At 44.1% G+C, this 21481-nt stretch overlaps 1 protein-coding gene across 1 annotated transcript in view; it reads right to left on the minus strand.

The window, feature by feature from the left end:
• The window catches only part of LOC137784153 (collagen and calcium-binding EGF domain-containing protein 1-like), a 29086-nt gene extending 11153 nt beyond the window's left edge, over window positions 1-17933 (minus strand). Inside the window, exons 1-2 of the mRNA XM_068574622.1 lie at window positions 17570-17933; window positions 16034-16114 (exon numbers count right to left, since the gene is read on the minus strand). Of these exons, the coding sequence (XP_068430723.1) occupies window positions 16034-16114; window positions 17570-17682 (194 nt within the window). The 5' untranslated portion in view covers window positions 17683-17933. The remainder of the gene's footprint in view (window positions 1-16033; window positions 16115-17569) is intronic.
• Between the last annotated feature and the right edge of the window lie 3548 nt (window positions 17934-21481).

The following is a 21481-nucleotide window of genomic DNA, read 5'->3' on the forward strand; positions in this document are numbered from 1 at the left end:
ATATAAGAAGTGAGGGAGGAGGACCCCGACGGGAGGAGGAGGAGGATGGTGGTTGAAAGACAGGGATGAAGGTTGCTGTCAGCTCAGAGTTTCCCTCGTGGGACTCCGTTTGTGAGAACACAGGAAGTGGAGCTCAGTGGAGGTCAATGGCCTCTTGACACGCCAGGACAGAAGACCAGGCCATGTGTGTGTGTGTGTGTGTGTGTGTGTGTGTCCTGTCAGTTTGATGGATGCCTCTTACTGATGTGGCTTGTACGTGTTATAATTACAGCATGCTGTATTCATCAAACCCTGCTGTAATTGACTTATTTTGCCCAGCAACACACAGTCGCACGCAGTTCAAAAACTTGGCCGGTGGCGTCGCGCGTGATGGTGTGATGATGGATTGCGCAGAAACACATTAGCATGAGATCAACAATAAAACACATTTTTTGGGAGGGCCGCCACGTCTTTTCCTTATATGTTCTTTTGGGAGTCAGCATCGCTCATTCCTGATGTCAAGCTCTCTTTTGTTTTTGTCTTTTCAAAATGATGGAATTTCCAGAGTTTTCTTTCTTCTTCTACAAGCCCTTTTTGTGTTTTATAAATCCCAGGTGAAAGCAAATGTATACTACTTTATAAGAAAGCTGAGCTAATGTGTACTTTTCCACCCATTTGCCTCCAATCTTTACACTCAAAACAATCCTCCCGTGATTGTGGAGGTTTGATCTCCACAAATAAAACACAACCAGCCTCTACATCGCCTTCCTCCGAAAGGTGTTGCGCCCACTAGCATGCGGAGCTCCGTATAAATGTGTGTGTGAGTGTGTATTCATTTTAAACTCTTGTGAGTATACATATGTGAAGGTGTTAGCGTAGCGAGCGTGAGCACCTCCTCTGTGTTTATTTGCTCTGCCAGCCCACTTCCAGGACCCTGGCCTCAGGGGGAACATCAGCGCTCTGGTCTAACAGAGGAAGCTTTGACTGGGAGCACAGGAGGTCTGAACCACTTCCACCAGAACACAAGCTGACCTGCGCTCCTCCTCTTCCTCCTCCTCCTCCTCTCTGTTATGCCTCACCTCTCCCCACTCTCATCTTTCCAGCATGTCTCCTGCCCTTCTCCCATCCTAATCCCCTTTCTTTGCTTTCTTTACTTGGCTAACCGCTACCATTGCAGGTTCAGCGTAACAGTTTGACACAACCATTGAACACATTTTGAATACGATTTATACATGGTGACTGCTGAGCTGCTAACGGCGCTACTGCTACTAGTGCTAACAGTGCAAACTATGGCAAAAGAACTACGGCATAGCTAACATTATTAACCAGGGATCCCATCGGTCAGGACGGCTTCATCCAAGCTTCCTTGTGCTTGTTTACAACACACACACAGCGGGAGAGTGACTTTATTCTCTGCTTAGGTAGAAATTGTAGCACTAAATGGTGCTACTATAAATTGTACTACACTATATCCTTAGCAAATAGTTGTTTGCTGCTACATTAATCCCTTATATTGCACCGATAAAGTGTCTGACACCACACCCTCTGTCTGCTTCTTGTTCCATTAAACACAAAACCTCACATACCACAGACCAGAGTTTCTTGATAACTAAAAATGATGTAGAGTCTCCCCACCTCATTGTGACATTTAGTAAATTACCAATGCCTGAAACCACTGACCAGATTTCAGAGTGACTCATTTTCACACTCGCATGCCAGATTTTCAAATTGGCTCATGAGTGCTGTGGTTTGGGTTTGTAAGCGCTTTGGCCCATCGAGAGCCGGCTCCATTCACATTTTTTACAGGAAGGATTTCATGACGGTGATGACCGTGTACTGGGCCCCTTCCAGCCGTCTCTGGTCTCCGAGACCTCGTCCGAGCTCAGTATCACAGCAGGAATGCGGCATCACTGACGATCCGACAATCAGCAGACAAATGGGAGTGTTTACAATGATGCCACTTATGAAAATGTAAATTAGGTGGGTTTCCATGATGACTTAAGTGAATCAAAGCCCTTCTGAATCATAAAGTTCTTGCATTGACCAATATTGAGTTTACATGTCAGCTAAACACATTTCTTTCTGTCTGATGGGCAAATATTTACCAGATGGCATTTGTAATGTATGTAACAGCTGTAATGATTTAGACCAGAAAGACTCTGATTTACTCACTGGCCCACTGACACCAGATGTTAGTGCCTCCTGCCTGCATTGAGACCGTATCTGGGAAGCTGCGGGAAATATTGCAATATGGCTATATATACCAGGCCACGCTAGTTTCAGGCCACACTAGTTTTCAGGCCACGCTAGTTTCAGGCCACGCTAGTTTCAGGCCACGCTAGTTTCCAGGCCACGCTAGTTCCAGGCCATGCTAGTTCCAGGCCATGGTAGTTCCAGGCCACGCTAGTTTTGAGGCCACGCTAGTTCCAGGCCATGCTAGTTTCAGGCCACGCTAGTTTCAGGCCACGCTAGTTTTGAGGCCACGCTAGTTCCAGGCCATGCTAGTTTCAGGCCACGCTAGTTTCAGGCCACGCTAGTTTTGAGGCCACGCTAGTTCCAGGCCATGCTAGTTCCAGGCCACACTAGTTTCAGGCCATGCTAGTTTCCAGGTCAAGCTAGTTTCCAGGCCATGCTAGTTTCAGGCCACGCTAGTTTCCAGGCCACGCTAGTTTCCAGGCCATGCTAGTTTCAGGCCACGGTAGTTTTGAGGCCACGCTAGTTTCAGGCCACCCTGGTTTTGAGGCCACGCTAGTTCCAGGCCATGCTAGTTTCAGGCCACGCTAGTTTCAGGCCACGCTAGTTTCAGGCCACGCTAGTTTTGAGGCCAAGCTAGTTTCCAGGCCATGCTAGTTTCCACCGTTTTTCATCGTGTCATGTTTGGCATGAGATATCAGCATAAAAATAATTGGATGATATCACTACAGTCACCAGTCAGTGTGTGTGTGTGTGTGTGTGTGTGTGTGTGTGTGTGTGTGTGTGTGTGGCAGAAAAAGAGAAGCTGTCAAAAGTAACACTTGTTTTATTGGACGCTTGAATCATGTGTTTTATACGTGTACAAATGCCAATAAAACACATTCATGAATGAGAGTAACAGTGGCCAACGTGGGATGGGTCGGTGCGAGATAAGGGTAATTGAGAGCAGCTAAGCGGTGAGCTCACGCTAACGACAGATCGCTCATAATGACGTGTCTGGTGGAGTTTTCATGCCAGACAAAAAAGAAAAAATCCCCTCTGGAGACTGTAACTGAGGCTCAAAGTAATGGACTGATAAGATAAGCGGGCCCTCTCGATCTTGTGCATGGCCTTGTGGCTGCTATAATGTTGAAAGTTGCAACTGTTTTCACTTGTAACTCCCCAGCTGTTACACTATATTTTGACACAAAGCTCCGTGCGAGCAGTAACATGCTCCTCGCTGGGCTTGCCAGCTTCAAACAATAGTGCAACAACAATGCCGTCCCAGCCTGTAATCAATTGGCCAGTGATTTGTTTTTGCCAAGATATTGAGAGTGACAGCGCAGCCATAAAGGGAGTGAAAGGAGTTAATCGACAGCAGATTGTATGCACACACAAAAAAATACAGGGGGAAAAAAACACAGCCTCTGCTTGTCCAGAGGGCCGTTCAGGTGCACGCTAATCAGAAAAAGGTGGAAGACGATGACTGGAGTTTTTTGGGAGGTCCGACTCTGGTCCGCAGCCGTAGGAAGACAGTACCGCCATTAAACACAGGAAGCGTAACTCAAAGGCCTCGTAAAAAAAAAAAATTCTCTGAGAAAACGAAGACGGCGTTTGAGTGCTTCTCAGAGTAATGAAACAGCGAATCGCAGAGCGGCATCGCTTTTTTTTATACTCCGAAGTGTGAGAAAGGGCGAGCTCGGCCTTTGTTAATTGCCGTCCGAGGTACACAAAGAGTCCCAGAGGGAGGAAAGAGAGCGACGCTTTGAACGCACCGCCCCTCTGGACCTCTGGACCTCTGGACGCAGCGAAAAACAATCGGCGAGCGGATCGAATGTGTTGCCCTCATGTTCGAGTCGGACATTTGTTTCCACTTGTCGGGAGCAGAGATTTCAACAAGCGTTTTTAACTCCAAGCTAAAGGCCCCAAAAAATGACTTGAGTTATAACGATGAGGACCGAGCTGAAGACAGAGCTGTCGGTGCTTCACTAATATGCTCTGGATCTACCGTAGACTGCTGTTAGAGGGGATTTAATCACAATGTGTTGATGCCACACACACACAAACACACAGACACACACACACATGTTTACAGTTTACCAAACGTCCAACTCAATTCCACAAAGTCAGACGGCATCCGCCCTCCTGCGCAGGTTTACGAGCCTGAAGGATGATCTCATATTGACGCGCACCTGTGAGCGCGCACACGCAGGCAGACACGAAAAGTCTCCGATGTCGTGATATTCGACCCAGACATCCACAGAGCAAAACACCCCCCCCCTCTTCCCTTATGGACATATATTTGTAGATAGAGACGCACAAAAACACACACCGGTGGAGGCATCTGGTCCTTGTTGCCTGTTTGAAACCTAAATCAAATCACCTCCGTCCATTCTTCAGTCACACGTTTCCTGCCGTTTGACATAACTGGCTTAAGCCCCTAATTTTATTGTTTAATGTTTGTCCATTTTCTTGCGTCGATCCGTTCGGTGGAGGACGAGCCGCTGGGGCTCCTGGTGAAATGAAGAGCGTGCAGGTTTTATTGAGCGGTGATGGCACGTACAAACAGCTCGTCTCTGAGACAGGAAGGGGAGATACAGATGCGCTTTTTTTCCACATGAGAAGAACTAGAACACGCAGTAGTATGTTTTTACTTGAGTTACTTTATCAGCAACAGCAGCGATGTAATAGCTGCTTTTATGGCTCGTAAGAGATGGACCTCTGACTGCAGATCCCAGCAGGCCCTTAACGTCCAGGTCCGCATTTTACAGTACGAGACACACATAGGCAACATACAGCATGCAGAGAAGAGAACATGTGGACACACACACACACACACACACACACACACGCACACACACACACGTCTGCTTCTCATCACCTGCTACTATAGAAAGCAGCCCTCTGTCTCCACAACCAGAAACAGATGAATAGCACTTAAATGATGTGATGCACTCTGCTTCATTTCTCTCTGCGTCTGTCTCTCAGACACAGTGGGCGAAAAGAGACACAAGTTTCCGGTCCGGTTCATTGACACAAATACTAGCTTGTGTGAAAGTGTGTTAAAACACTTCACCGGGCAAAACTAACACCCACGCTGTTTGTCTTTGACAATGAGGCAAGACGTGAGCAGGAATATGGAATTGAGCTTGTTTGACGTCACAGTCCGAGGAACGTTCATCTTGACTTACGTTACATGCCGACGTTAGCGTGCACAGGCTGCGTTCAGTAGTAAGGCCGAGCTTCTATAACCCTACAGTCGAAAAAAGCATGGGTGTAAATGATAATAGTGAATAGCTTGACTCCATTGGAGTGTCGTGGTAGGCCTCTATGGGCTGGTGAGTAGGGCAGGTGTGATGATTGATGTGACTCTCCACCCACACAACAGGACATATGGACACAGGCATAGTCATGGCCAGCTCTTAGTCACATAAATGTTACCGTTATGTTTAAACTTAACTACTCAAACGAGCAGTCTTTAAGCAGAGAGGTCATATTTTTAGATTGCATTTACAGCCTTTCATTGTCGCTTACATAATCAACTTTGCACGGACGAGGCCGGCAGTTGTGGCCTTTGGTTCTCCGTGAACAAGTGGAAATCTGGACGAGACGAGACGAGAGTCCCACCGGTGAATTCATCCCCCGTAACCCGGCTTTGTTAATGTACTTCATCGTTATATCTCTTCTCTTTTTGTATTCTATTTAAAAAGTTTGTAATCAGTATTCTGGATGTCTTGAAGAGTAATTGCAATTATCTGCTGTTGTTTTAGAGGTTTTAATGTGTTTGTAACATATGTTCTACATCTACGCCCCTTTTGTAACCCTGATACAAAGCACCTGGGGTTTGAACTTTTTGCAACGTAGGTGCAACTGATCTGGTGCGTCGTGATTTAGGAGCGCTTGAGTGAAGTGCATCTCCTCGTGCATGTTTATCTGTGTGTGTTTCTCGTTATGTACTCGAAGTTGTCCAACGATGTCCTTACTTACTTGAAAATTCCTGCGTTAGCGCTCGTATGGGAGCCGAGGCGGTTTGCAACACCATGATAGTGATCGTGATGGGGAACATGAACTGAAGACTTGAATTGACCCTTCGCTTAGCCCCGCCCCCTCCAACGCAGACTGGTCAATGGAAGTAGCTTTGGCCAGATTCTCTCTGAAATCACTTTTTATTTTATTTTTTTGTCAAAAAATGAGAGATTTTGTATTCAGGGGGTGCTGTTAGTGACATTGTGGGCTCCACGGCAGCTCTGGCGTGAGTCACAGAGCCAGTGAGCGAGAGGAAGTACGAACTGGAAAAAGCTGAATGAAAGAGAATATGACTAAGAAGTCCCTGCGACCCTAATGAGGATAAGCGGTTCAGATAATGGATGGATGTTTGACCAAGAAGTAGAATACAAGCAGGATGGATCGAGATGTAGTCTGAAAAAAGTGGGGGGCATGAATTTAATGTCGGTGTCTACTGAGCAGTTAGCATTCGGCAGGAGAAGCCTCAGTCAGCATCTCACCACATGGCACATCACAGTGGGAAGCTACTTGCAGGAGAGAGAAAAAACACTCCCTGCTCTGATTTCCCCATCTTGCTCTTTTTAGAAACCCCCAAAAAAACTTTTATGTGGTTTTCCAGCCATATCCCCCACTGAGCAGTGCACTCGGCTTGCCAGGGTGCAACTTTATTTTGGATCAAACAGGTACCTCGCTTTCCAAAGCCCGCCCTCCTTTACTTTCAGTCCTGTTTCCAAATCTGCCACCTTCCTGTCCTGTTCTTCCTTTCCTGCTTATTTATTTTGCAGATTTGTCGTTTTAAAATTGCCTCTTTCCTTCTTGATTGGCCCTTTTTTTCAAAATAATGTGATATATGCTCAATGATCCTTGTAAGCACTGATCAGCCCAATAAGATGTTGTCGTTACAAACAAAAGTACATCAGATGGAGTAATATTCGCTTCTCCACAGCAACACACTTTAAAGAAACTAGTCTCCCTAATTCTGCCTTTCCTTTTTGTGCTTTCAAGTTGATAAACTCCTAAAGGTTTGCTGTGGGACGTTTGCGCAATACGAGGCCGCTCAAACTTTTTCTCATGGATCCCAAAATGTTCATGACAATTAAAGAGATTTCAAGTTGTCGTGTACATTTAAGTGTGCTTTGTGCTCAAAATAAATACGCCCATCTTTATATTTCACATAGCTACAAAGAGCTCAACAGTGCAGTCAGACTGCTGAGGTTGAGAAACTAGAGTAGATGGATTTAGTTTGGCCAAAACTGGGCATTAAAACCGGTTCTGGGGATCTGGACAGTGTTAAGAGAGTTGTTCTTTTATCCATCTCCGCTCCTGTTCCAACAGTTTCTGCTGAATTTTCTGTGTTTCAAGTGTCAGATTACTACCAAAGAAAAATGCGTCAGCATTTTCATTTGTGTGTGACAGAAATGCATCGTATCACTGTTGTTAAAATCTTGAATAAATGTTAATTGCAGAGTTATGTAGTAAACTGATAAATGCGCGAGAGTCTCCATGATGTTAGGATGTGAAGAAAGCCGTCGCAACAACATACTACAATCTGTTCTCCCTCATTAACTGGGTCTTCCACGTCTTTATCTGCAGTTTACTCTGTGTATGTGTGTCTTGTTAGTCTCAACGACAGTCTGTTTAGCTGCATAGCTCCTTTTGTTTTATCTCTAATCTGCTGGGTTGTTGCTCTTTTTCTAAACTGCTGATCACTCTTTAGTTTGTGCACTTTTGTCTGAACGAGTCCGGCGTTCATTTGGCCTTTTTTTTTTACAACTTAGCAAAGCATCACCACTGCTAACACGGGGGTTTCACAAGCACCTTTGTGTGTGTTAGTGTAGCAAGTATGTGCTGAGACCACGTGGGCTCCAGAGTTGAGGTGAGAGCCAAGTCTGCTGCCGTAAATCCAAAGAGGAAACAAAGGAGATGAGAGGAAGCTTAAGACCCGCGCGATAACCCCTACTTTATCTTAAGCCCTGCATTGAAGGTGTCAAAGAGCAAGGTTCACACAAACGGAGCCCCGTACATGCATCACATACAAAATACACACAACACGAGCTGGAATCTCCGAGCCATCAGCTGTCAATATGTGCAGCAATCATCCCAGCGAGTCAATCAGTCAGTCAGCAAATTGGCCAGTTAGACGTTTAAATCGGGATCAAGTCAGGATATGGTTCACCCTGCGAGCGGACTCTGTCTCCCCATCTGTGTTATTTCAACTGCTTGAAACTCTCAGAGGGGCCGTGACACCGGAGATGCTCCCCTGTGGCCTCGTCCTACACCCCCAACCACACACTACTGTCCAAAGAGGAGGAACGGAGTCTGCAGGACACCAGTAGAGGAGGCTGGTGCTCACAGCCACTCAACCTTTTGGAAACCGTACGCAAAAATCCTCCCGCGCCCATTTTAAGTCCCAGCATGCCCCATTCAGACAATCTTTTGGCATAAAATACGTAATTTTTTTTCATTTTTGAACCGAGCGACACAGTTTTTTGACTGAAACTCTTTTTTAACAGGCCAAGGTTTTGTTTTTATAGTGATTTTTGTTTCAGATTCCGATTTTTTAGGTCCTAATTTTTTTTAGAAAGGTGTCTTATTGACGCTCTAGGACGCATTTTTGGGGAATCTGGTTCATATCATGCTGGATGTTAAGTGATTTTTTGCAGATATACAATTTTTTCCATGACTTTGCGGAACAAATACATACAGTTTGGGGTTCCTACGACGAGTCAAACACAGGGAGAAAGAGGTCGAGAGACAAAATCGGTTCCACAGTTTTCGACGGGTTAAGTGTGTCCCCTCATGTTTTCCCTTTTACCCTAAAAGGACCAGACGTGATCATTTTTGACAAGGACAAGGTCAGGGTTGATTTCTCAACGCTAACCTCGCTGACCTTCTCTGGTTAGAACAAAGCTCAAAACATCCATCAAATCTCTTTGATTACGCGCGCTGCCCAATAACACTTAGCACGTACGAAACGTGTTGTTTATTTCATCTGACCTGACCTCAACCCGGCGTTAATACTCAGGCTACTAGACGGAGGCCTGGCTTCTGTCTCTGCGGAGCAAAAACTGAGAATTTGAATCCAGCGAGGAAAGAAAGAAGCTGTAGAGTTGAGTGCAGATGGAGTCCAGACCTGGACCCGAGTCGGTCTCAGTCGGGTCTCATTACAGGACAATTTTAACATTTCTAGTATGACAAGCACGGGGCGGGGTTCGGGGTTTGGTCTTTGGTCGGGAATGTACACCTCTTCTTGAAGACCACTTTCAGGGTTTCCAAACATGTTGACAAGGTCTAGAACATTTCCGCCGTGTTCTTTCTGAACATGAAAACAAAGACAATAAAACAAACATGAATTTTTGTTTGGCAGGATGTCCAAATGGTGCTATAAACATAGACTGTGGCATGACCTTTTAAAACCACCGGTATCCACTCTCCAGGCATCTCGTGACAGGCCTTCATGTCCGACGAGGAATACAGTAAAAGCTGGCGTGGCCGGTCTAATGAGCAGAGACGTTTGGCTTTCAGGAAAAGAGAGGGAATAACTGATGTGTCAGCAAAATAACTGACCTTCAGTAAACCCTTTTAGGAAGTTTTACGGATTGCATAAAACGCAAAGCAACGTCTAAAACTCAACAAAAACTGCGGTTCACTTAGCGACACACGCAAACCCCAACCGTGCAGTTCAACAACTAAAACCAGCAAACAATGCTCACTGACTAAAATACACCCGAGTGCAAGTTTGAAGCTTGTGTGGTCTTTACAAAGTCATGGCTGCAAATTACTGGGTTTGCATTGGTAGGACTTCACATTCTTCAGATGTTAATATTGTCTCATAGGTGGCTGACAGACTCTTCATTACATATCATTGACACAGAAATTATATTACTGTGGATGACAGGTGCCAGAGGCTAAAGGTCCAGAACAAGCACAGGACCGGCTCATGTCGAACAAGTTTAATCTAAATAAAGAAACAAAATGCACCATTAGTTTGTTTGTTTTGATGCGATTGAGGGCATAAAGTCATGAAGTAGGGTCATTTTGTCGTAGACTTGGAGCAACAGGAGTCAACCCCTGCTGGCCATTAGAAGTAATGCAAGTTACTCTTCCACATTGGCTTTACTTTTCAGAACCATAAGTCGCCGTTTGCGACTTGAAATTTGCAACGCCAAAGGAACTTTTTGTTTAGTGGAGGTCATTCGAGGTGAAACGCGATCTGGAGGTTGAGCTGAGAAGACCGCTTCAGCTGCAGAGAAAGTTTAACTTCATCTTATTCTGGTATAGTTGTGGTTTGCTCTGCCTCGGCTTGTAACAATGGTTCTGTACTGGATCGCTTTATGTGGAAAGAATTGCACACATGATTCCAATTTGATCAATCGTTGCATAACCAATAAATGGATTGGCTAAAAATGTAATAAGTAAAAGCAACATTTTGTCAATTTTGTGTTAATTCCTGGAATGATTGAAAGAGATTTCTAACCACATAGCCTGACAAACGTTCATCCACACTGAATCAGGAAACACAGGATGGACCAATATTTTAATAACGTGGATTCAAGATGCTCACGTAACGTTTTAAATGCAGCTACAGTATATCTAATATGAGTTGCATGTGAATGCCAGTTGTAAAGAGGCCTTCCTGCCTTCAATCACATGCTCACAGAGGCAAACCCTGCATGGATGGTATAATGAGTCGAGCCAGGAAGTGGTTGTGGTTAAAATGGTAATAAAGCATCATGCGTTGGACCGGTGGAGATCTACCGAGCGCAAACAGGCTCAAAAGACCAGAAGCGTTCAGCGATGAACAGCGCTAATGTTTAGTGACGCTGATGAAGATTTAGTCAGGTCATCTGCACGCGTAGGAAGTGAGTGAGTGAGTGAGTAATCACCTCATCTACAACAGATGAATGGTGAATTTTAAAGCAAAAATGTGTGGAAGGGGCCAACAGTGTGATGGTATCAGAGACCCTCACGGAGAATTCTCCCGAAATGACCAAAGTCTGTGTGACTCAGCCTTGAGATATTTCTGTAAACAAAGTCAAGAAACACAGATTGTAAGCATTCCTTCTCTCTCTCTCTCTCTCTCTCTCTCTCTCTCTCTCTCTCTCTCTCTCTCTCTCTCTCTCTCTCTCTCTCTCTCTCTCTCTCTCTCTCTCTCTCTCTCTCTCTCTCTCAAATCCAGTTTGAAATCTGTTTTCATCTGACCGCATCATGCTCTGAACTTTGCTGTGCTGTAGATTTGCGTTTGTGGAAGAAAGTAAACTATGAAAGGACAAGTGGGAAGACGAGTGCTGGCGCGGTGCTAATCCCTTAACTGTCTTCACTCGGTTGGCTTACTTAAGGCGCCAGAAAGAGGAGATGCACTTGAGAAATGCCAGGAAACGGATTCAGTGTTACAACATGTGCTAGGAGACCACTTTCTCGCTCGAGCATCGTCTGAAGCGATGACAGCTTCTGGACCGGCACTTTTTCTTTTTGCATTTGCGCATATTGTCGAGCAGATGTCCGAACAGTCTGCGTCATCACACCTTTGAATCATTTTAGTGCTGCAACTTGTGGTTATTTTCATCCTAGATTGATCAATTTAAAATTCATCATCTTATAACTGATTAATCTCTGGACTGTAGGATTAGTGACATGAGCCAGACAAGAGTCTCACATCAGTCTAGAGCCTTCAAGATGTTCAGTTTACTATCGTCTATAAGTCAAAGAAAAGCAGCAAATCCTCTCGTCTTTCAGTTACCCGGCTATACATCAGGTGAAACATGTACATTTGGAGGATCCTTCATCATAAAACTTTCACTTTGAATTTCCATGTATGACGCTACGCTTCCAACTTGCCTTAGCTTGGCCGGGACGCAGCAATGAACACTTGAGATACTGATAATCCCACTGAGCGCTGCTGTTCAGGGTTTTGTTCAGGTGCTGGAAATCGGCGCGTTTGTTCTGATGTAAGTAATACTTTTCAGCTCCAGCCACTACTCCTATTGGTGCTGATGAACTTCTGGTGTGTTAGGGAATACAAAACTAAGATGACCCCAGTGGGGGAGATACATCATTGTAACAACGAAAGAAGCTTAAAGTATGGAAGCAATAAAAAATCAATCACGTCACCGTGACTTTTACCATCGTCCCCTTACTTAATCTGAGCAGGCAGCGTGACACCATGGGTGTTATCTTCTGCAGCAATGAGACATGCAGGGTACGTAAACCAGAGCAACGTGCCAATCAACTGAAAGGACGGTTTACAGTTTAGTGGAGCCCATCGGTCCTGTCGGATTGGACCCCACAGCTGAGAGTGTTTAGAGGGAGAGGGCTCAGAAAGCAGCAGCAAATCAACTCTCATCATCATAAACCGGCTGTAGCCGCCCGCGCAGACAATACAGACGCAATTCACACAGACTCATAAACGCTCGCGTCGCTCCGGATCTGGGTACGAACCATGTTTGGATTCGGCGCGGCTGACATTCGACCTCCGGGGAAGAAAGGCAGAACGAGAACACAAAACTTCCAGAACAATCATCACGGAGCGAGAGATCGAGCTGGTTTGCGGTTGAAAAAGAAACAAAGCAAAACCCGCGGTGCAGGAGAAGGAGGCCTGCGGCCGGCAAGGACTTTGTTTAGCTGGTGAGAGCAGTGCCGATTTAATTCTGCACAACACCGCAAACCGCTCCGAGACAGAGGCATGACATTGCACAAAAGTAGAGACACTGACACACGGTTTGAAAAAAGTTTCTTTGGAGACAAATAAATCCTCTTAAATATCATTGTTGTCCTTTCCGTTAAATTGCATCGCCTCAGGGTAAGTGGTGACATGATTTAAGTGCTTTTAAGTACCATAATTTGCTTCACTGTTTTGGTAGCAACTCGGCCCGCTTTCTTTGGGAAGGTGTGACTTTTTCCAAATGGTTAACATGCCATCTTCAATTTAAAAGTGCAGAAATAGCTCTCTTTCCCAGATTATTTGAGTATGAGACAGTGGTGCCAGGTGAAGAAATAAGAGAAGAAAAAGAGAAATGATTGGGAAGCGTCCAGCCCGTCTGAACACGGCGGAGCGGTGGGAAGACATTACACTGTTGGACTGACCCGGTCCGGGTCGAATACAGTTTAACCTCAATTGTTCATTCAGAGCGTAGTGACCGTAACGGGCACGGCAGGGCTGTCAAGTCTGGGATTTCTTTGTGTTGCGGTGTTGGATCGCAAAAATGCAAGAAATTAAATAAACGGTGTGTTTAGCATAGCATAGCATAGCATAGCATAGCATAGCATACTCTCTATCAGCAGAGACTGTATATAAGAAGTGGACAGAGCCACCGTGACGTCTCCCATTGATTCGTCGACTACCGTTTTCAATTTTTGTTCTCGCCAAAAGTGACCATATTTGGACGAGTGGGTGGAGCTTGGGAGGGAGACGCATCGCTACGCCTCGATCCTGACTGACAGGATGATGTGGTAGCAACTGGGTTAGCCACACCCAAAAGCATATTCCCTCGTGAAATGTACTATGATTTACTAAACGAACATCATGCTGTATTGAAGGAGACTTGGAAGTAGAAATTGAGACCAAAAACTCAAGTCTACACAGTTCATTCATTCCTTTATTAACACGCCTCTTTGGACCAGTACAGACTTATTCTGTTATTCTGTTGGTTAAATTTGACATAGAGGTGATTTAGTATTTGCGGTGCGACCGCACGACTCCTGACAGTTACGCCCGACTTGCTGAAATTTTGAAATACTTCGACGATGGCGAACTTCCAGATGTGTTTAATACTGAATAATCCATCAAATGATTATGAATATGACACATGAAGTGATAAATACAGCCTGTCATTTGGGAGGGGAGGAGAGAGGAGCCACTGAAGGAGAAAAGAGACCCAAATTATTTAAACTGAACTCTGTGCACGTTTTTTTTTTTAACTTTCCGTGATCCAAAACAGCTAAAACATGTGCTGAAGCAGTACAAGGGCATTTCCGACTAGGAACTCTGAGAAAATCGCTGTTTTACTTTCGTAACGGTTCCCGCTGACAGTAAGAAATACAACATCCGTCCAGACGACCTAATGCTCAACGTTCAGTCTGAAAAAGATGGAAATAAACGTTGTTTGCTTCATCTGCCGTGTCTCGGCCACGCAGCACTCTTGTGGAAATGGAATTGAAAGTGATATTTGTGTCCAGACACTATGGATCTATCTGCTGGACCCCGAAGTTCTTCGCTAAATCCTTTTTGGTCCAGGTATGTGCTGGAGCGCCTTGAGAAACACGGCAATGAAAAACGCAACCTCGTCTAATCCACGCTGTTCCATCTCAGGAATAAAAGAAGAACGCGGAGCCTGCTGCGGTCTAACCTTGACGATAAACAGATCAGATGCTCTGGCCTCACACCAGGCCTAGTGCCTCATTTATTAAAGGATCTTTTTACAGCCAAATCCAGCCAATGTTTGCCCTCGGAGGAAAGTTATCTCCACGTCAGAATGAGCAATTTACATTGACTTTCTCCTGTTGTGTGTGATGTATTGAGAGCTAAAGGTCTTACAACCTGCCTCAGTGCCGGCATTGAATTGATCTATTTCCTCGAACATATGTCTCGAGACGCTCATACGATATGTTATCAAAGGATATTTTCACAAATGGGAACCCTGGAGCCTCTTACGAAGAAAGAAGCCCAAGAAAGGAACCAATTTGTTCAAGAAATAAAAAGTGACCCGTATCCACCCCTCATATTGTTTTTGCCCTCATTTAAATTAAAAAAACACTGAAGATTCAATTACTGAAAGAAATTTGGTGTTTGGTCATCACTATAATGCGTCTCTGTCATAACTTATGACATCATTTTCTGCCACTACTTCTACTTTTTACATTATAAAGCCGACCCAACTCCCTGAGGGAGGCTTCCCGAAATGTTTTAGCTCTGGACCCATCGGAGGAAGTTCAAATCCTGCTTCACTGTCACAGAGCCGGGCTGGTGGAGGTCAGTGGAGAGCAGAGGAAAGCTGCATTACACGTAGAGCAAAGCAACAAATGTTCTCATGATTTACTTCTCTTTTCCAGAGACTGTTGAACTCTAACAAACCAAACCAAAAAAAAATTATCTCGACTTCTTAACCTTTTGGAAACTGCAGAAATCCTCCCGCGCCCATTTTAAGTCCCGGCATGCCCCATTCAGACTATCTTTTGGCATGAAATACGTAATTTTTCCATTTTTGAACCAAATGACACAGTTTTTTTTGACTGAAACTCCTTCGTAACAGACCAAGGTTTTGTTGTATTGTGTTTTGTGTTGCAAATTGTGATTCTTTAGGTCCTAATCTTTACAAAAAGGTGTTTTATTAACCGCTCCAGGAGGCATCTTTGGGGAATCTGGCGTGTATCATGCTGTATGTTCATAGTTATGATCCAAATATCTTTTTAAAGTGTTTTTTTTTGCAGATATACATTTTTTTCCCAACACTTTAATATGGATTAATTTGGGGTTCCTACGACGACTCAAACAGGGAAAAGGAGGTCTGGTTTTCAACGGGTTGAAGGGTCGCTGCTGTTGGTTTAAACTAATTAAAATCATCAGTCAGTCTCTGAGTGGTGATCTTCAGGACATTATTTTCTTTCTCTCCCAAGTGATACAGTTTCCAAAAGAAGGATATACTGTGCAGGGTTTCTGGAAATGACACAGCGGGCGGTTTAGTGGTTTACAAAGCTCGTTCCCCCCAAAAAGTTTCATGTTCAACCCTCCCTACGGGCATCAGCAGCCACTCGTCAAAGAGTCCTCGAGTTAAAATCTGGTCTGGAAAAGGTGCAATACCAAAATATAAGTGTATAGAGTCGTAACTCCCTCCGTGGCTCAGGCCTATTAAACAGAAGAAGCATCAGCGGGGAGTCTTACCTGAAACACGTGCTGTTCTTCCCCCCAGCTCTGACACAGGGATACTCCACGGTCACGACCTTGTCATCTGGACACTCCGTTCTGAGGAAAGAACGACACATTGGGAACGAATGTGATGGACCGCCACAATTTTACCTCCTCGTGGAACAAGGGGAGTGACAAAGGTCCAGGGCCGGACTTCAACATGTTGAACACTTGTGGCTTCAGTATGAATAAATGAATGGATGAATAGATTGGGGAAAAAATGATGAATAAAACAATGCGGATTGCAAAAAATACACACATAACCACTTTATGTGCATCTGCTGTTACACAGTCAGCACTCATTCCATAGTCAATAACATACAAAACAACTTTTATTCCTTTCTATTTTTGTATTTGTCCATGCATTTATTTCTTTAATTGTTCACTAATACATATGTTGTCCTGTGATTAATGGTCGGCTCCATAACTCCTAAATTCCACTCGGTTCCCCCGTATTTATAATTATAAACAGTTAAAGAAAGTGACATTACACACAAACTGTGAATTTAAAAGAACAAAAATATATTTGACACAAGGTCAATGTGAATACAACAGTGTCGTCATACAGAGTCTCAGCTAAAGAAGCGTCGACGCAGCAATTTACTCCAGTTGGAGGTCCATCAATCACTGTATTAAAGTGTGAGTTACACTGTACCTTTTCTTTATCCTTCCTCCTGTTAAAGTGGACAGATTGCGCATAGGCCAACATAAAACACAATAAAGCTGTGGTCTTGTTATCAGCAGTTTTCTTCTCAGAGGTTTCCTCTCCTTAAGTTCGGGTGCGTGTGTTCCACTCACATCCTCTCCTCGCCTCCTGACCCATGTGTGTCCAGGCACCTTAATAGCATCTGTCATGTTTTGTCTTAGCACAAGTAACATTTGGCTCCGTGCACCGCGACCGATTACAACCATTTGGAGTTTCCCTATGCCCATTTTGTGTGGGTGTGTGTGTGTGTGTGTGTGTGTGTGTGTGTGTGTGTGTGTGTGTGTGTGTGTGTGTGTGTGTGTGTGTGTGTGTGCATTTCCCAGAAAATCACATTAGATGGGACGCGCTGCAGCGGTTCATCCAGGGGTCTCCTCTTTGACAGCACTGCTCACAGTATGCCGTAAAGAGCAGAAACCAATAAAACACAGACTAAACTCTATTATGGCTTTTGGCACTGTGCGCTAACCTGACAAGGGAGCCACTTGTATACGGGTGAGTTTAAATTAAGAGTCCAAACAAGCAAGTAACGTGAGAAGAGCGGTTGTTCCCAAGACATTTATGGCGCACAATCTCCCAATAACCTCTACAACCACATCCGTAAACTTTTATTCAGATGTTTTGGTTCATGTTGGAAGAAAACAACTTACAAATGAATGCTTTTTTCTTACACGTCATACAAAACCGACATTAAACCAGCACACGCCTGATTTAACTTGGATGAGGTTGACATGTCTTCATCAGCACTCGTCCATTCACAGAAGATGAAGATATTTGTAGGATCCTCTAATCAGGTCCATGAGACTTACCTCGAGGTGTCGACTGCCAGCGTCGCCCTGATGGAGCTGGCCCCAGATTCCCACAGGAAAACCACACAGATTGCGCCAAATGGTAAAAGAGTCGCACCGTAAAGTTGACCCATGTCCCCTCTGCGCTCCGGGACAGATGCTCTGTTTTCCAGGGAAAACGCGCCTTTCACATCAGCAAAAAGCACAACCTTTTCATCTGTCAGTGACGCGCGCGGGCGGTGGTGTTAAAATATCAGGAATCCTCGTCGAGTATCCCGCAGAGGTGACGCGCACATGGAGCCAGTGGGATAATAAGTGCTGCGCAGTGCGTCCCGCAGCCCCGACCCAGCTTTACGCACTGAGGCAGAGACCCCTTAGAGAGCAAATGAAGGGTTTACAGCCCAGAGTGTTCTCACTAATCCCTCTGGATTTACATTCCTGCCTTTAAAGAAGAGACCGAGTAGACACCAGCACAGCCCATTGGTGGTGATGACGCAGGCGTCATAATAAGGATTATCACCGTAACTAAAGAAACACGTTTTATAATTGAGTTTCACAAGGAGCTGGAGGAGGAGAATCGGGCATTAGGGGGCGCAATTGGATGCTGTGTGATTTACATTAGTCTAATACAAATAAATAATTCAAGTAATAAGCTGGACTTACTAATGACAAATGCAAAGTCTGGCAAAAAGATAACAATATAATGTTAGCTTAAAGTAGCTCACACCTCATGTGATACAAAGGGTTTTTCTGGAGGTTTTACACTGACACCAAAACAAAGACTGAATGCTAAAGGAGAATCAAATGAAAATGATAAACAAAGAAAATGTCCAGAAAACACAATAATGATTAAATAGCAGCATATAGGATTGCCCCGGAATGGAGTGAAAAACAAACAGATGCATCCTCACCTCTTGATTTTAAAAAATGATAATCCTCCAGATGAGATAAGTCTTCCTGAAGTTGTGCAGCAGAGCAGCTAAAAGCAGTTTCACCACGTTTTGGATTTAATGACCATTGGCCGCTCCTGTCCATGCAGCAGCAGATGATCCAAGATGCATGTTGGTACCAAACCATGAAGTGTTTCATAAAGGAGCAGGACTTTGTTGATGTCGGCGACAGACTGCAATCCAATGCTTATATTGGACAATTGGTGTGACGCGTCTTTGTAAGGACTTCTAACTGACAGCCTTTTTTCTTTTAGAAAGACCAAAAGGAAAGCTTGTTACAATCATTCAAGAAATAAAGACGTCTGACAGACGGTTAACCTTTTAGGAACCGTGTGGGAAAATCCTCCCGCGCCTGTTTTAAGTCTCAGCATGCCCTATTCAGACAATCTTTTGACATAAAATAAATACTTTTTCCATTTTTGAACCAAACGACACAGTTTTTTTTGACTGAAACTCCTTCCTAACAGGCCAAGACTTTGTTTTATTGTGATTTTTGTTACAGATTCTGATTCTTTAGGTCCTAATGTTTCTAAAAAAGATGTCTTATTGACCGCTCCAAGAGGCATTTTTGGGGAATCTGGCTTATATCATGCTGGATGTTCATAGTTATGATCAAAATATCTTTGAAAAGTGATTTCTTGGCAGATATACATTTTTTTCCCAAGACAGACAGACAGGATGAGAAGCTTATTTTAATGTTTTCTTTGATCCATTTTTTATTGTATTCCCTGGTTCCTACGGATACAAACATGTAAATGTGAGTGTCATCGGCAAAATAATGATATGAAAATGATTTCTTCCAGCGACAGACTCACACTGCAATTTGTTTCTTAACACCCAACTGCTTCCCATATTTTGGGGCCAGATCTTTTTGCAAAATGTAGAAAACATCGGGCTGTTGTCATAGCAATAGCAAATGCGTGACGTGAGATGAGACAACATTGGGAGTGGGGGTCCACACGCAGAAGACTTTTGGAACGGCGGCATCCGAGATAGCGTCAGGAAGAAGGGACCGATGTGGTAATCCCGGGCGCACCCAATGAATTTGCAGATAATTTACTGTGTGATGTTCATGATCTGCTTTTCCTTGCCTTTAGCTTTAAAAAAAAAGGAAATGTTCATAGAAATAATTGGCCTTAGTCTCTATGATTGGACTGCACTGTTACTGCTGATGTGTATTCAGTGTGAGTGTATCTTCTGCCTTCAACAATAAAGGTTTTAAAAGAAACAAGATGAACCTTCACTTATCTTCCAAGTATGGTTTGGAAAATAGGCCAAAGGGGAAGGGAGGAAGACTTAAAAATAGAAGCAGAAAAGTGATTTAAAACCTCCAATAGAGACCATTTCTCTAATAGTCATCCTTTTTTTAATCACACTCGCAACCGCAGCCTGATTACTGAGCTCTAAATTCGTCTTTTCAAAGTTGAGCCACACACACACACACACACACACACACACACACACACACACACACACACTGCGGTCTGATTAACCCAGCACACCATGTGCAGAATGTGTGTTTTCACATTATGATGAATTGCAATCCGCACATTAGCATCTCGCCGTGAAAGACATTAATAATCACGCGAGCCATGTTGAGTGTTAGTTTATTTGTATTTGCGCTGAGAAGAACATTTGTCTTTTCTTTCACAGGTCTCTCGAATGACTGGGGACTGAAACTGTCCGCACTTGCATGATGCTTTATTATCACGTGTTAATCCTCGGCTTGACCGAATATTAATACAAATTAGCTCGTGAGTGATTGAATGAAACCAGAGCCAAATTGGGGAGTCAACCTTTTGCCTTTCTTAAGAAAAAAAAAACCTGTAATAAAAGTTAGTGCCATATGACACTTAAATCCCTACAGAACTGTAAGTGTATGAGTTTTCTATCACATAAAGGAGGAACATGTATCTGTGTATCACACATAACAAAAGTCCCTATTGGAATAAAAACATTCCTCATTAGATATTTGTTTCAGGGCGTCTTGGTTGCCGGTTGCACGACTGGATTTTCGGATGATTCCTCAGAAGAAATAGACGTCTCTTCTGTCGTCGTGAGATCAGATCTGACCAACAGTCCCCTCAGCTGGAAAGCACAGCGGATGGTCAAGGCGATGTTAGGTAACTCTGTACTCGCCGTCCATTCCCCCGGTGCATGGGGTTCTTGGCCACCGTTCAATAGAAACAGCTGGTTTGATTCACCACAAATGAATCATGTTAGGAATACACATGCACTCACTTACACACACGCTGTGTACATGCATGCTCACGGTAACTCGGTCTAGCACATCAAATTAAACCGCTCGGTCTCCTTTGGCTCCGTTCCCCCCTCCAGAATCAAATGAATTCATAAAACATATATAGCAGCATTATAAAAGAACCGCAGCAAAAGGCAGCTGTTGAAATGGCCGTCTCTGCTTCATTATTACGACCACACAGGCCATGGGGGTTTCTCTTGTTCCCACGAAGGAGAGTCTCCTGTCTTGGTTGTGGATTTTTATTTGGTGTTTGTCTATCTGCTTATGATCACGCTGGAAGAAATGTGTTTTTCATTCGGGGCCGGGGGCCGCAATCTGCATCGCAACCAAATTCATGTCAAAATCTGCGACATTTTGGAAAACATTAAAAAGCCAAGATGTTTATCCTTTGACTTCCCAATCAAGAGAAGGGATTTTAGACTTTTTGGCATGAAACGGGCGCCGCTTTGCTGCTCATCCCCCTTTCAACCACCGTGACCATGCTGTGGTGCATTTACCGCTTTGTATACTGAATGATTAGGGTTTCATGCTAATTACTACAAATCAGCTATAACTACTACATGTCTCAGTACTTTAAAGTTCACATAATAAGACAATTTTCAGGTTCACACTTGTATTTTGGGTTTCTACCAGAGCATGTTTACTCTCTAGAAGCCTCACCTCTTGAGTATCTTCTTTCAGACGAGTCCAAGCAAGTGGAAATTCATTATTTGTACAACCTGG

The sequence above is a fragment of the Clinocottus analis genome, unplaced genomic scaffold, assembly GCF_023055335.1.
Source record: "Clinocottus analis isolate CAN_PGR_092001 unplaced genomic scaffold, fCliAna1.0.p SCAF_1, whole genome shotgun sequence".
In the NCBI taxonomy this organism is placed as follows: domain Eukaryota; kingdom Metazoa; phylum Chordata; class Actinopteri; order Perciformes; family Cottidae; genus Clinocottus; species Clinocottus analis.